General features: G+C 42.6%; 1 protein-coding gene across 22 annotated transcripts in view; it reads right to left on the bottom strand.

Annotated features, from left to right (window-relative positions):
• Positions 1-14316, bottom strand: part of FHOD3 (formin homology 2 domain containing 3) — a 663149-nt gene that overhangs the window by 226659 nt on the left and 422174 nt on the right. For all 22 annotated transcript variants that reach the window (XR_008309501.1, XM_053259380.1, XM_053259375.1 and 19 more), the window contains 2 exons: positions 6208-6351; positions 2332-2570 (listed from right to left, as the gene is read on the bottom strand). Coding sequence is in view for 21 of the 22 variants with exons in the window: in XM_053259380.1 (XP_053115355.1) it covers positions 2332-2570; positions 6208-6351 (383 nt within the window). In the remaining variant the exon portion in view is untranslated. The remainder of the gene's footprint in view (positions 1-2331; positions 2571-6207; positions 6352-14316) is intronic.

Here is a 14316-nt window from a genome sequence, read left to right as displayed (position 1 = left end):
TGCTAGTCCGCTGGGATCAGGCCCAAATCCAGCGGTGTTCACATGCAGCCTAACCCAGGCTGTGTGGCCCTAGCCTGGCCTAGGCTGCTCGTGAGAACAGCCTGGTTGTCTCCTAGTTGACGCCAAGAGGCACATAGGAAGCTGCTTTATACTGAGTCAAACCACTGGTCCTTCTAGGTCAGTTTTGTCTACACTGACTGGCAGCAGTTTCCCCAGGTTTCAGGCAGGAGTCTCTCCCAGCCCTACCTAGAGATGCCAGGGAGTAGACATGGAACCTTCTGCATGCAAACATGTAGATACTCCTCCACTGAGCTCTGACTCCGTCCCCTAAGGGGAATATCTAAAAGAGCTCAGATGTTGTCTCCTTGACAACATGTCAGACCCTGCTTAGCAAAGGGTCTAAGCCAGGCCTGCTCAACTTTGGGCCTCCTGCAGATGTTGGCCTACAACTCCCATAATACCTGGATATTGGCCACTATGGCTAGGAATTATGGGAGTTGTAGTCCAAAAACAGCTGGGGTGGGGGCTAAGTTGAGCAGGCCTGGTCTAAGCAGACCCTGCTTAGCAAAGGGGACAATTCATGCTTGCTACCACAAGACCACCCTCCTCTACATACTGAGTCTGCAAGCTCATTATACTGTCAGGGCTGAGCGGTGGACAGAGGGCATTAGGTGGCCCAAGTCAGGGGACAGGAATGGGAGAGTGAGACAGTTCACTAGGGATCCAGGATCAGGTCATCAGGCAGTAGTTGAACTGAACAGGTAGTCAGGTATGAAGTGTCAAACCCAGGGGCGTAGCTAGGGGAGAGGGGGCCCGTGTTGGCCCCTCTCCCTGGCGGCCCCTCAGAGTGAGGGAAACAATGAACAAAATAGGGAGGGGTGGAACTGGGGGGGGCAGGTTTTTTTAACCCATCCGCTCAATTAAAGCTACACTCCTGGTCAAACCAGTTGCTGAATGTCAGGAGCATGCAGGAAGGTCAAAATGAGAAGACAGTTCAAAGAAACAAAAAGCAAAACACACCCGAACAAGGAGACCCTGTCAAGGGCTGCCTCAGATAGGCTGCCACAAGAGGGCAGCAATGTGGACAACAGCCCCACTGTTAATCTGATAAGGTTTTAATATCTCACTGAGGCAACTTCTCTTTGTGATTGCCCTTTTTTTTTTTAGCTCTTTTTTTTTTACAGCAACAGGCCACAAAACCTGTTTTGTGACGTATTATTTATTTCATTTTATCCTGCCATTCCTCCTAGGTAAGAGGTGAGGGCTGCCTCTCTCACTTTTCTCCTCACAACAATCCTGTGAGGTATAAACCTGAGATCACAACCCTATGAGGCTTCGCTGAGAGATAGTGACTGACCAGGTCTCCCCAGTTCAAGTGTAACACATTAACCACTACACCCTATCTGTCATCAGAAGTTAAAGGAACTTTTCTGCACTCATTTCTTGTCATTTCATGGAAACTGGAAAGCAACTGAAGTGTCTAATCCTGCAGGCCATTCTGCCTTGAAATAAACTCTGCTAAACTTTGAAGCTTGCACACTGTTGCCATAAATAATTGAGTTCAACAACATACATTGTCTCATTTCCAGAAAACAATAATGAAGCAAACTGACATATTTCTGAGTGGAACTGGGTGCTTCTGGAGGCATAGTAGATTGGCAAAATTCACTCCCTCTCCACAGTGTGCCTGGTGCTGCACAGCTATTATTTATTTATTTAAACAGTCAGACAGGTGTTATTGTCTGGTTTGTTTTATCCAGACATCGAGTCCTTCCCAAGGACCTGGGATGGCTGAATTTTATTATCAATATTGTTGCTGTTGTTATAGATATCGTCGCAGAATGTAGGCTGTTCCCAGTAAAGTTGCTTTTTGTAATTGGCTGATGGTGATTTCTGTGGCCCCTATGGTGTTGAGGTGCTCTTCAAGGTCGTTGTTGTTATTATTATTATTATTATTATTACATTTATATCCCGCTCTTCCTCCAAGGAGCCCAGAGCGGTGTACTGCATACTTGAGTTTCTCTTTCACAACAACCCTGTGAAGTAGGTTAGGCTGACAGAGAAGTGACTGGCCCAGAGTCACCTAGCTAGTTTCATGGCTGAATGGGGATTTTCTCCACAGCACAGATGTGTCTTTTTCCAATATGAATTCCATTATGCTATGTTAATAAAGATAGCAGTCAACAGGGTGTGTGTTTTAATGGAATTCACATTACAAGCAGAGTAAGGTGTCAGGGGGACAAGGACTGCATCATCTTAATCAACAATGACCAAGGAATAAATGGAAAGGTATAATGCAAACAAGGAGTGTTTCTCATTTCTTGCACTCACTTCTCACTGATATCTTCAATGCCCTGTCCGTGGCCAGACATTAAGCTGCAGCTTGGTTGAGCGCAGGGGCTGGCAGGGGCTGAAAAAGCACTCTTGACACTCTGGATGGAATGCCTCCGGCTCCTCCGACGTTCTAGCCCCCTTCGTTCATTGCAGCCAAGACTGGCCCTCCTTCGGTCCTTGTGACCACTAGGTGGGGCTTCACCATTGTCATCTCCATCTTCATGTCTCAGTGTCATCTGAAGATAACAACAACAACAACAACGGCTGACATGCAGACTAAATCTCCACAAATGTGCCAGGTTTCTCTGTTGCACTAGGGGCAATTTTCAGCAATCCTCTCTGCAGCCACTTGGGCCTAATGAAACTATGTCCTTGACTGTTTTTGGCAGTCCTGCCACTTCCTTCTGCAGCTGCTCCATTTCAGGAGCAGCTGCAGAGGGAAGTGGCAGGACTGCCAAAAAATCAAGCCTCCCCCTCACACAATCGAAAAACCTGGGATGTGTACAGAAGGATATTCTGGATGCTGGCCAATATGTATCCATACTCAACAACAACAAAGTTCTCAAAACAGATCAGAGAGCAAAAGAAATGAGAATATTGTTCCCTGTCCCAAGAATGCTCTCAACCCAAAAAAGACACCAGCAAGGTGAAGTGATAATATGCTGGGATGAACAGGAGCAGTTTCTCTCTCTCTCTCAAATATAAAAGGAACATCGGTTTAGGAGGTGTCTCTTTGCCCAGTTTGAAGAGTTACCAGAATAAAAGGGCACACTGTGGAGGACTGTTTTCTAATTGATGCCACTATATAGTTTTCCTTATCATCCAATTATTAATAAATCCTTGTTGTTATAGAGTCTTTATTAGGTCCTGCCCAAGTGACACGCTCTTGAAGGCCTAAGTTTCTTGTAGAGATGGGTTTTCCACTTTACTCTCCCAGAATATTCCCTTGGAAGGGCGAATCTGCTTATTTTAAAAAGTGGATGGTGGTAGCCTATCCGGGACTCCTCACAGCTAAAGGACAGATTTTGCATTTCCCCTTCCCTGTTTTTGATTGTTACACTATTCCTTTGTTTTGCTTGGCTCACTTGCTGAGGCATCTGGTCCTGCCAACACTTTGCAGTTTGTTTGCTCCTATTATTTACCTGGGGCATATTGATGTGGAGTACATGAGACAAGTAGAGACTGGTGACATTTCTCTGAAATAGTTTCATTTTTGCACATATAGTACTCAATCCATTCACTCACAGGTCTATTACAAAACACATTTTGCTCCCCCTTCGTGGAAATATCAGGAATCTTCTCTCACATGAGAAATGGAACATATACTAGAATTTTCAACAAGGATGAAGAGATGGGGAGGTGGTGAACAAAATGACATTATACACAGACTACTGAAGTTCTTAGCACCCATGAAAGGAAGTGGAAGAATTTCCTGTGGTCACTTTCCCTTCTCTTCTCTATCAGGATTACTGGAAATACCTTCTCTTTATTTATCTCCCATAACAGTAGAGTTCTAGGCACTCATGGCAGGTATGGTGAACTGTGCCAAGAAAGAGGAGTGGCTGAAGATACTTTGCAATTTTCCTGGGGTAATGAAACAGGCAGTGCTGTCCATAGCTGCTGGACCCTTCAAAGACTTTGGCTGTTACGGAGGATTAGAAATCCAAGGTCTCAAAGTTCAGAGACTATAGGAAGGCAGAAGAATCTGGCTACAGTTTTCCAGAGAAGGATTAATGACAACAGAAAGTACATTAATTTTGAATGCAGTAATATAGGAGTGTTCTTTCACACTGGCCTGGTTCACACAATCATTTGAATTTAAGTTTAATGTGGACAATCATTGTGTGAGCCCATACCAAGGTGGGAATCTCAGATTCATCTCAGGCCATAGAACACTTGATTGATTGACTGACTGACTGATTGATTGGCTATACTGCCCTTCCAAAAATGGCTCAGGGTTCACACAATTACACTCATGTTAGTAACTCACATTAAACCTAAAGAACTGTGTGAACTAGGCCATTGTATAGCATCAATGTGCAAAGTTTGAAAAGGGATCCTATTAAAAAAGCTATGTTCTGCTTTTTCCATAAACATGCTAAGGCTATTCATATGACCGTTGGGTGGGCAGGGTCGGGGGAGGCTGTGACAAACTTACCATCCCCACAGATAATCCTTCCACGTCAGTGGGATGCATGGATTGTGCTCCCACACAATCTGCGCTGCTTGGAGCAGTACAGATCTCCAGAGGCCGGGACAATGTGTCCTGGCTTCCAGATATTCCGCAATGCACTGTGCAACGAGCATGGTGTATTGGGGGAATCCTGCAGGAGTTGTTCGCTCTAGGCACCTGACTCTGTGCGTGCTTGGGCTACATGCAGCCTGAGCACCCACACAACCCCATCACTGGGGTTAAGGGCGCACTCTCACCCTTAAGGCTGGGGATAAAATTAGGGTTAAGTGGGCGGTCAGCGCTGGGATTGGCCCCAATCCCGGTACTACACATGAGCAGCCTAACCCAGTCTGGGCTGCCCTGGCCTTTCTATCTAGATTCCAGGGTAGGTGTTCAAACCTTGAAGTTATATGGGTCTTCGGATAACATACCGGATGTCATGGTTTAATTATTTTATTGTGAACAAAGCACGGAAAATGCACAGTGTGTCTCCGAATGTGTCTTATTCAGATCTATATCTTTTATCTTACCAACATAGCTTCTAAAGGTTTCCTGACCTTGCTTAACCTAAGGATCTAATCCATTCTTCACTCTCATCCCAAGATTAAGTCACAAAATAACTGCTCCAAAATCCCAGCTGTAATTTCCCCCAACATTCCACTCTCCAAGCACTCTCCCTGTTTCCTCTTAATTCAAAACTGCATGCCGCAGACAATCCCAACCCCATCCACATAAGCCCCAGACCAAAGTTAACTACAGAGACTCTTCTTTACTCAACTGCTACAAGAGCATAAGGACTAGTCAAATCTAAATCCATAAAGAAGGACTCACTGAGCCCTTTCTCAAGAGCAGTGAGAAAGGGCTACAGGGTTTGCGGGGAGGAAGCCCTAAAGAGCTCACCTCCCCACATGCAAGCAGTTCTCTGTCTTTGGGCAGGTGGATTGCCTGCCCAGACGAGCACCAGCTGCTGCCCGCAGCAACAAGGGTCGGTGTGGCAAGATGCGTTGCCCCGCCCCCCGGAGCTACAATAATGCACTGCTTTAGTGCACAGTGCATTACTGGGATCTCCCCTCCCCTCCCTGAGACTGTTGCAGTCTGTCAGCTGCCGCGGCTGACAGATGAAATAAAAAATGATGTTAGGAGAGTGCTTGCTCTCCTAACCTCATTTTGAATGGAAGCTTCATAGATGGATTTGCCGCCGTGGTGCCGCCAGGATTGGCCTGATCCCATCAATACACAAGCATGTGCAAAATTGGGCTTGTGAATAGCCTCACTGGGTCATCAATATGAAGAATAACTATGAATATGGAGCAATTCTAAAGTGAACTTTTGTTGAATCCTGGATGCTTTTGCATGCAGAAAGAACTTTTACTCACTTTGGATGTGAAACCTGAGACATTGGGTTAGGGCGGTATAAAAATGCACTAAATAATAAATAAGTAAACTGCAAAGAGTTTTAATTGCAGATAGGAGCACTTTCAAAGGGCCCAGTAAACATACCCTGTTGTTTTTCTTTGGAGTATTAAGAACCCTACAATCATATGCTTGAATGTGTGTAACAGACAACCAGATGTTTGACTTCTAAAAGAAACATTAATAACCTGTTATTATGAAGGATACTTCCCTGCACCCCACCCCAAACCTTAACTTTGAAGTACACACAAACTGCAAGATGCATAGAACAGAACATGTTCTGTTACCTCATAAATGCTGAATTGTTCCACTAAGTCCAAGTCTGCTCCTTTCTTTTTCAGGTGTCTCTGGGAAATAGTTTCGATCCCCAGCTCTTCCAGACAGTCAACGACATCATAGAAGGAATCCTGGTCTGGCAAGCCAGACAATGTCTGCAAAAAAAAAAAAAAAAAAAAAGGCAAAGTCTTTCAGTTTCTTTGTTCTGTATGGAATTGAACAAAGCTTGACATGTATTTGTAAGTGGTGACATGTATGACTCGGAAGGAAGGAAGGAAGGAAGGAAGATCATTTAAATAAAAGTATGCACTTAAGTGCCACTCTGAAAATGATGGACCTTATCAGTGCTTAACTTTGGCTAGACGACCATGTACCAAAAACATTAATCTTTTGTATAAAAATAAAATATCAGGTGCTACTAAGGCTTCAGCCCTATGTATACTTGAGAGGAAGCCCTTTTGAGTTTACGTCTAAGTAAACATGTGTAAAAGAACGAGGTATAAGGCTGCTTTTCTAAGCATACTAACTAGGAAGTTCCATTTAACTCATAGGGACTTCCTTCTTTGTACACATGCTTAGGATAGGCCTGCAGAAGTCTCTGCCTTAAGATTAAAATGACTTCAATGAATTTCTCCCTAAAAAGATCTGAAAGAAGTAAAAATAGAAAGACAAAACATAGGAACATCCCCATGGAGGAGAGAGATTTGAGAAAGACAAAAACCTCCTTCCTAGTTATTGTCTTGCTTCTATGGCTTTGGAAAGAATATTACTGAACCACAGATAACTTATGTTGTTTAGCCAATAAAAATAGGGAACTTCTAGACAAATACTGTATTCAAATCCTTAAGCAGAAAATATTCTTTTGGCACACAACGTTTTTGGAAAGCAATTTTGCAGTCTCCTTGTCAAATTAGTCTGGGAGGATGCTCAGCACATTGCAGAAAGAGCCACTCTTGTTTTTAGGCTGCAGGTAGCTATGGTGGAGGAGAGCCCAGAAGTGTTGCCCCAACTCAGGAGTTTTCAACCTTTTAAAACAAGTGTACCCCATATATTATTATTATCTTGTTTACACAGTCAGACAGGTGTTATTGACTGGTTTGTTTTATCCAGACATCGAGTCCTTCCCAAGGACCTGGGATGCCAGAATTTTATTGTCGATTGTTATAGATATCGTCGCAGAATATAGGCTGTTCCCAGTAAAGCTGCTTTTTGTAATTGGCTGGTGGTGATTTCTGTGGCCCCTATGGTGTTGAGGTGCTCTTCAAGGTCTTTTGGAACTGCACCCAGGGCGCCAATTACCACTGGGATTATTTTGGTCTTTTTCTGCCACAGCCTTTCAATTTCAATTTGTAGATCTTTGTATTTGGTGATTTTTTCTATTTCTATTTCTTCTATTCTGCGATCCCCTGGTATTGCTATGTCGATTATTTTGACTTGTTTTTCTTTCTTCTCGACTACAGTTATATCTGGTGTATTGTGTGGCAGATGTTTGTCTGTTTGTAGTCAGAAGTCCCATAATATTCTTACATCTTCATTTTCTTCAACTTTTTCAATTTTATGGTCCCACCAATTTTTGGCTACAGGTAGCTTGTATTTTTTTGCAGATGTTCCAGTATATCATCCCTGCTACCTTGTCATGCCTTTGTTTGTAGTCAGCTGTGCGATCTTTTTACAACAGCTGATTAGGTGGTCCACGGTTTCATCTGCTTCTTTACAAAGGCGGCACTTGCTGTCTGTGGTTGATTTTTCGACTTTTGCTCTTATTGCATTTGTTCTTAGCACCTGTTCTTGTGCAGCCAGTATTAAACCCTCTGTTTCTTTCTTCAAGTTGCCATTCTTAAGCCATTGCCAGGTCTTGGTGATGTCTGATTTTGCACTTATATTGTGCAAATATTGACCATGCAGGGGCTTATTTTTCCATTTTTCTGCTCGGTTCTTGACTTGTTCTTTCTTGTAGGCCTGCTTTGTTTCATTGGTGTTGAATAGTTTCGCGTTATTGACCATTTTAAGTGCATCTTCTTCACTGTCCTTGATATATTCTTCAAGGCCTCTTTTCTCCTCCTCTACTGTTTGATGGACTTGCAGCATTCCTCTTCCACCTGAGCTACGAGGGAGGTATAGCCTATCTACATCACTGCGGGGGTGCAAGCATGATTGATGGTCATGATTTTCCTGGTCTTACTATCTAGCGTCACTAGCTCTGCCTGGGTCCAGTCTATTATTCCTGCAATGTATCTGATAACAGGTATAGCCCAGGTGTTTATGGCTTGTATGGTGTTCCCACCATTGAGTTTGGACTTGAGGATTTTGCTAACTCTCCTGATGTATTCACTTCCAATTTTTCTTTTAACTTCAGTGTGTGCAATGTTATCAGCCTGGAGAATGCCCAAGTATTTGTAAGGTTCTTTCTCTTCCAGGTTCTTGATCTTGCTTCCATTGGGCAGTTCTATTCCTTCTGTTTTTCTTATTTTCCCTCTGTTCATTATTAATGCAGCACACTTGTCTAGTCCAAACTCCATTGCTATATCGTTACTGAATATACGGACAGTGTTTAGCAGTGATTCGATTTCTGACTGGGACTTTCCATACAACTTCAGATTGTCCATGTACAGCAGATGGTTGATTTTACTGGATGTTGTAGATGTTTGGTATCCAAGGCCTGTTTTGTTTAGTATTTGTGAAAGTGGGGTCATGGCGATTACAAACAACAGAGGGGATAGTGAGTCCCCTTGGAAAATGCCTCTTCTAATGCTAACCTGTTCAAGTGTCTCGCCATTGATTGTTAACTGTGTACTCCACATGCTCATTGCTTTAAAAAAAAATAAATATCTGAATGTTTTTGCTGACACCAGTTGTTTCTAAACATTTTAGTATCCATGTGTGAAGCAATGAATCGAAGGCTTTCTTGTAGTCAATCCATGCAACATTTAGATTGGTTTTTCTTCTCTTGCAATTTTCTAAAATCATTTTGTCAATCAACAGCTGATCTTTTGTGCCTCTGGTGTTCGGGCAATTTCCTTTCTGTTCAACTGGAAGCTGTTTGTTAGTTAATAAGTGTTGCATCACTTCATCTGCTATTATTCCAGTTAATAATTTGAACATGGTTGGCAGACAGGTTATTGGTCTATAATTACTTGGAACTGCACCTTTTTCTGGGTCTTTCATGATGAGATGAGTTTTCCCAGTTGTTAGCCATTGTTCAATATCACCTCCTTGCAAAATGTGATTGAACTGTTTTGATAGTTGTTTATGAAGGCTTGTTAGGTGTTTAAGCCAAAAGCCATGCAGTTCATCGTTGCCTGGCGCAGTCCAATTTTTAATTTTCTTTGCTCTTTCACTTATTAATTCTGGTGTTATTATTAGATCTTGCATTTGTTGGTTACATTTTTTGACCTCTTTCATCCAGCCTGCTTTTTTATTATAATCTATTGGATTGTCCCATAATTTTCCCCAGAATTGCACTGTTTCTTCTTTATTTGGTGTTTCTAGGTTTCTTGCAGTTTCTCCTTCTATGCTTTGGTAGAAACGTCTCTGATTCGACTGGAATTGGAGATTCTGCCTGTGTTGTGTAATTCTGGCTTCATACCTGCTAATCTTCTTTGACACTGCTGTTATTTGCTGCTTTATTATTTCCAGGACTTCTCTAATTTTCCTTGAATCTAGGTGGTATTTTTGGATCAGATACTGTTTGGTGTTTTCATTCTTCAGCTTCTTGTCTTTCATATCTTTCAGTTTACTAGCATCTGATCTAAGCCTGGAGATTTTATTTTCTAATCTAATCTTCCATTTAGGTGATGTACTGCTTTCTTTTTTGACAGGTCCACTGATCTTATATCCAAGCTCTTGTGTTGTTATTGATGCTGCACTGTACATTAGTTGGTTTGTTTCTTGCAAATTATTGGTTGTTATCTATTACTACTACTACTACTACTACTACTACTACTACATTTATATCCTGCTCTTCCTCCAAGGAGCCCAGAGCGGTGTACTACATACTTGAGTTTCTCTTTCACAACAACCCTGTGAAGTAGGTTAGGCTGAGAGAGAAGTGACTAGCCCAGAGTCACCCAGCTAGTATCATGGCTGAATGGGGATTTTAACTCGGGTCTCCCCGGTCCTAGTCCAGCACTCTAAAACAGTACACCACGCTGGCTCTCTCAAAGCTTCAAGTAAGGTACTACATAGAGGCAGTCTAGAATTGTGCCCCCCAGAAATAAATCTTGCCAAAGTTGGTGGGAAATAAAATACAAGCTAAGTCAATCTGCCCTGGACTCAGGGGAAAGAAAGAAAACCACCACACCAATGCCCAACTCTACTCTGTGGCTTCCTTTCTCCTCCTGTCCTCTGGAGCCTTATGGCTAGTCATAAGGGCTGAGCACCTAGCCAGCCAGTCACATGGTAAGGAGGAGGGAGGACTGCTGTCTGACACTCCCCCCCCACTCTTTTCTGGAAAGGGAGCCAACCATGCAGCATGCAAGAGAGTTAGGGGGCGGGAGGTTTCTGTGAACCCCATGAGGTTCACAGAAGGTTCCTATGAGGCTTCAAAGTATTCCCAGGGCTTCAGGTATCACTGGTTGAAACCTCTGCCCTAAGCAATAAAAGGGGAAAGAAGTCCTAATCCCTCATTCTTGTGTTTTGGTTCCTCCTCAAAGCAATTCCACAAGGGAAGTTTATTGAGGTTTGCTGTATTGCATCCAGTCATTACTGCCTCTGGCATTTTTATACTAGGAATGAATATCAGAAGAGAGGTTTTAAAAAGAAGATATCTGTGGTCCTCTTAAGAGGAGGCATCACCTCAGGGACTTTGTTCAAACTGCTTCTGAGACTGTAGTATAACGCTCCTAAACCCCATTCTTTGGCTAAGACACATAAAATTTTTTTGTCTTGAGGGCATGAGGTTTTATGACTTGAATCTCTTGTCATGTTGACAATGTCTGTTCTAGAGAAAATAACTGGTACAGGGAAATGTGAATTCATTGAAAAAAACTGCAATGCGTATGTAAAATATGATTTCTTTAGGAGCATTCTGATTTTAAAAAATTGAACTCAAAATGGTGGAACTTTACTAAGAGAACTGAAAGGCAATTTAGTTGTTCTGTGAAGATGTCACATAAACAATATGTTTAACCTGCTTATTTTATTAATATTTTACTTTATACTGTATCTATTTTATTAATGTTGTGAGCCTCCCAGAGCAGTAGTGTGCTAGAGTAGGCTTGTGCATTTTGATTTGGCAACAAAATGTTCTGTGTCCGAAAAAGGCATTTTCAAACATTTTGTATACAAATCAAAATGAAAAAAAAAATTAAAAACAATTTGTTTTGTATACAAATTGAAATGCCCCTATTCCGGAGCCTAAGTTTTGTTCTTCGGAAAACATTTCGGACCTTTGGTCTCCTGACTGCAGAGACTAGCGAGGCAGTGAGTGTTTTTCAAGAAGATTAGCAGAAGATAAGAAGATAAGATATACAAAAAGCAGGCACAGCATCCCTGAGGAAGCCCATTTCCTTGGAATGTGTTGTATTGAAATGCAATTGTGTGCTAAGAAATTCTGATTAACCATTGCCAGCTCTAACAAACAATGCCATGTATCCACTCTGTCTGGGCTGATTGCTTTGAGGGTGGGTGGGTGGGAGTTTGGTTCAGTTCATTCAACATGTTAGTTACTTAGTTGCTTCTGTCTTTCTGGCTGCCTTATTTAAGAGAGAGAGAGAAAGAACTAGTTTTGCATTGCATGTCTAAACTCAAGTTTCCATGATGCCATGCTTGCCTTGCTGACATCCTGAGCCCAGCATGCAAGCGTGCTATGGCTATTGCATGCCAGCCTGGGAATGGATTAATCTGCTGCTGCATTGCTTGCTTTTTTGTTCCAGATTATTTCCCCCCCACCCCCTTGAGAGAATCACTGCCTGACTGTGCCAGCAGCCACCAGTTTCCTGAGTGAGTGGGGAGGCAAGCTGGAGGGAGGTATGGAGTTGCAATTGAATTTTAAAAGTTCTGTGTTGTGGTTTAGTTTAGAGGAAATTTAAACGGGGAGAATCTAGCTTGTGTAGCTATAGTTATAGTCACAATGTATATGTATATGTATATGTATATGTGTATACACACACACACCAATTCAAATGCCTGCCTGCCTAGGATGGTTTGTTGTTCTGCTGCATCTGTGTGATCTTGCTTTGGAAACCTGGTTCTTTGTAAAGCTCTGCTGTTTTGTTGATGTGTTGTTGATGTGTTGAAAAAAATGTCTGTGGATGAGAACTGTTTGCTTGGTGCAGAAGGGAGGGCAGGGCACACTTGATGCTGCTGTTGGCTGCAGTTTGCTGCATCTGATGATTGATTTGGAAACCTGGTTCTTTATTTATTCTATATTTATTTATCATATTTTTACACCACCTAAAACTTATGTCTCTGGGCGGTTTACAACAAGATTAAAAAGCAAAACATTAATTAAATACAAAAACAACAACAAAAATTTAAAAGCAAGTAATTTAAAACACAATTTAAAATTTTAAAACAATATTCTAAAAACAGCATTTAAAACAATCAAAACAATATCAATTAAAAGCCTGAGTGAAGAAATGCATCTTTAAGGACTTTTAAAAGGATTTCAGAGATGGGGAGGCTCTTATTTCACTAGGGAGCGCATTCCAAAGCCTCGGGGCAGCAACGGAGAAGGCCCGTCCCTGAGTAGCCACCAGATGAGCCGGTGGCAAATGCAGACAGACCTCTCCTGATGATCTCAATGGGTGGTGGGGTTCATAATGAAGAAGACGTTGTCTTAAAAACCCAGGGCCCAAGCTGTTTAGGGCTTTATAGGTTATGACCAACACCTTGTATTTTTCCCAGAAACATATTGGCAGCCAGTGTAACTCCTTCAATACGGGAGTAATATGGTCTCTCCTGGATGACCCAAAGACCAGCCTGGCTTGGTCTGCATTCTGGACCAACTGTAGTTTCCAGACTACATACAAGGGCAATTTTACAATTTACATACAATTTTATACCGCCCTTCCGAAAAGGCTCAGGGTGACTTTAAGAAGCTCTGCTAGTCTGCTGTTCACTGTTGTGTGTGCTGCATGGCAATTATTTTCTATGAATTGTTGAAGTTTGTGTGTCTTTGTGGCAAATTTGGGGCAGAAAGGGGGTAGAGCAGTGGGTTAGGCATTAGCACCCAAGGGGTGCCTGCCCACTACCCAGATTGCAAAGGAGTTTGCCAAAGGCCTGATTTTAAATTGATTTCTGAAGTTTATGTGTCTTTAAGGTTTTATCCCAGAGGGAACAATGGAGGTTTCAGCAGCCCCATAATTGCACTACGGGGGTGCTGTGGTGGCTCAGAGTGAGTGGTGTACTGCACAGAGGGTGACAAACACCCCCATGGGTTGCTAACCCATGGAGTACTGAGTTTTGTTGTTTGTGAGGTGTTCTGAGTGTAGATTCTCTGGTAGCATATGAGATTTTCAATGACAAACCATGAATCCACTCTCATATGCTACCAGAGAATCTACATTCAGAACACCTCAGAAACAACCAAACCCTGTACCCCATGGGCTTGTGGGTATGGGGGTGGTTGGCACCCTATGTGCATTACACCACCACTCGCTCCAGGCCATGCCAGTGCCCCCCGCTGGAGTTATGGGGCTGCTGAAGCCTCCATTATTCCTTAGGCGGGAAAACCTTAAAGACGTGTGAACTTCAAAAAATCACCAAAAATCAGCCCTTTGCCCAATTTCTTTGAAAAAAATTGTGGTAGCTTCCTTGCCTCCACTGGGCACTACCACCCACCCTACTCTTCTCTGGGCCACCCCTTTCCCCCCAGATATGAAGCTATACTTTTGCTGAAACCTCCATTATTCCCTAAGGGAAAAATCTTAAACTCCAAAAACCAGCCCTTTGCCCAATTCCTCTGAAATTTGGGTGATAGCTTCCACCCATTGGGAACTACCACCCCCACCCACTAGTTTTGCCCCAGGTCATTTCTTAAAATACAAAACATTTTGGATTCTGATTTTGCAATTTCGAACAAAGAACAAAATTGGGGTTTTCAGATTGGTTGATTTTGAACAAAGAACAAAATGAGGGTGTTTTGGATTCGGGTCAAAACAAAATAGAAAAACAACACA

This window comes from Hemicordylus capensis, chromosome 6, assembly GCF_027244095.1.
Source record: "Hemicordylus capensis ecotype Gifberg chromosome 6, rHemCap1.1.pri, whole genome shotgun sequence".
Taxonomy (NCBI): domain Eukaryota; kingdom Metazoa; phylum Chordata; class Lepidosauria; order Squamata; family Cordylidae; genus Hemicordylus; species Hemicordylus capensis.
The sequence above is the reverse complement of the archived record's forward strand: the minus strand, read 5'-3'. Positions and strand labels throughout refer to the sequence as shown.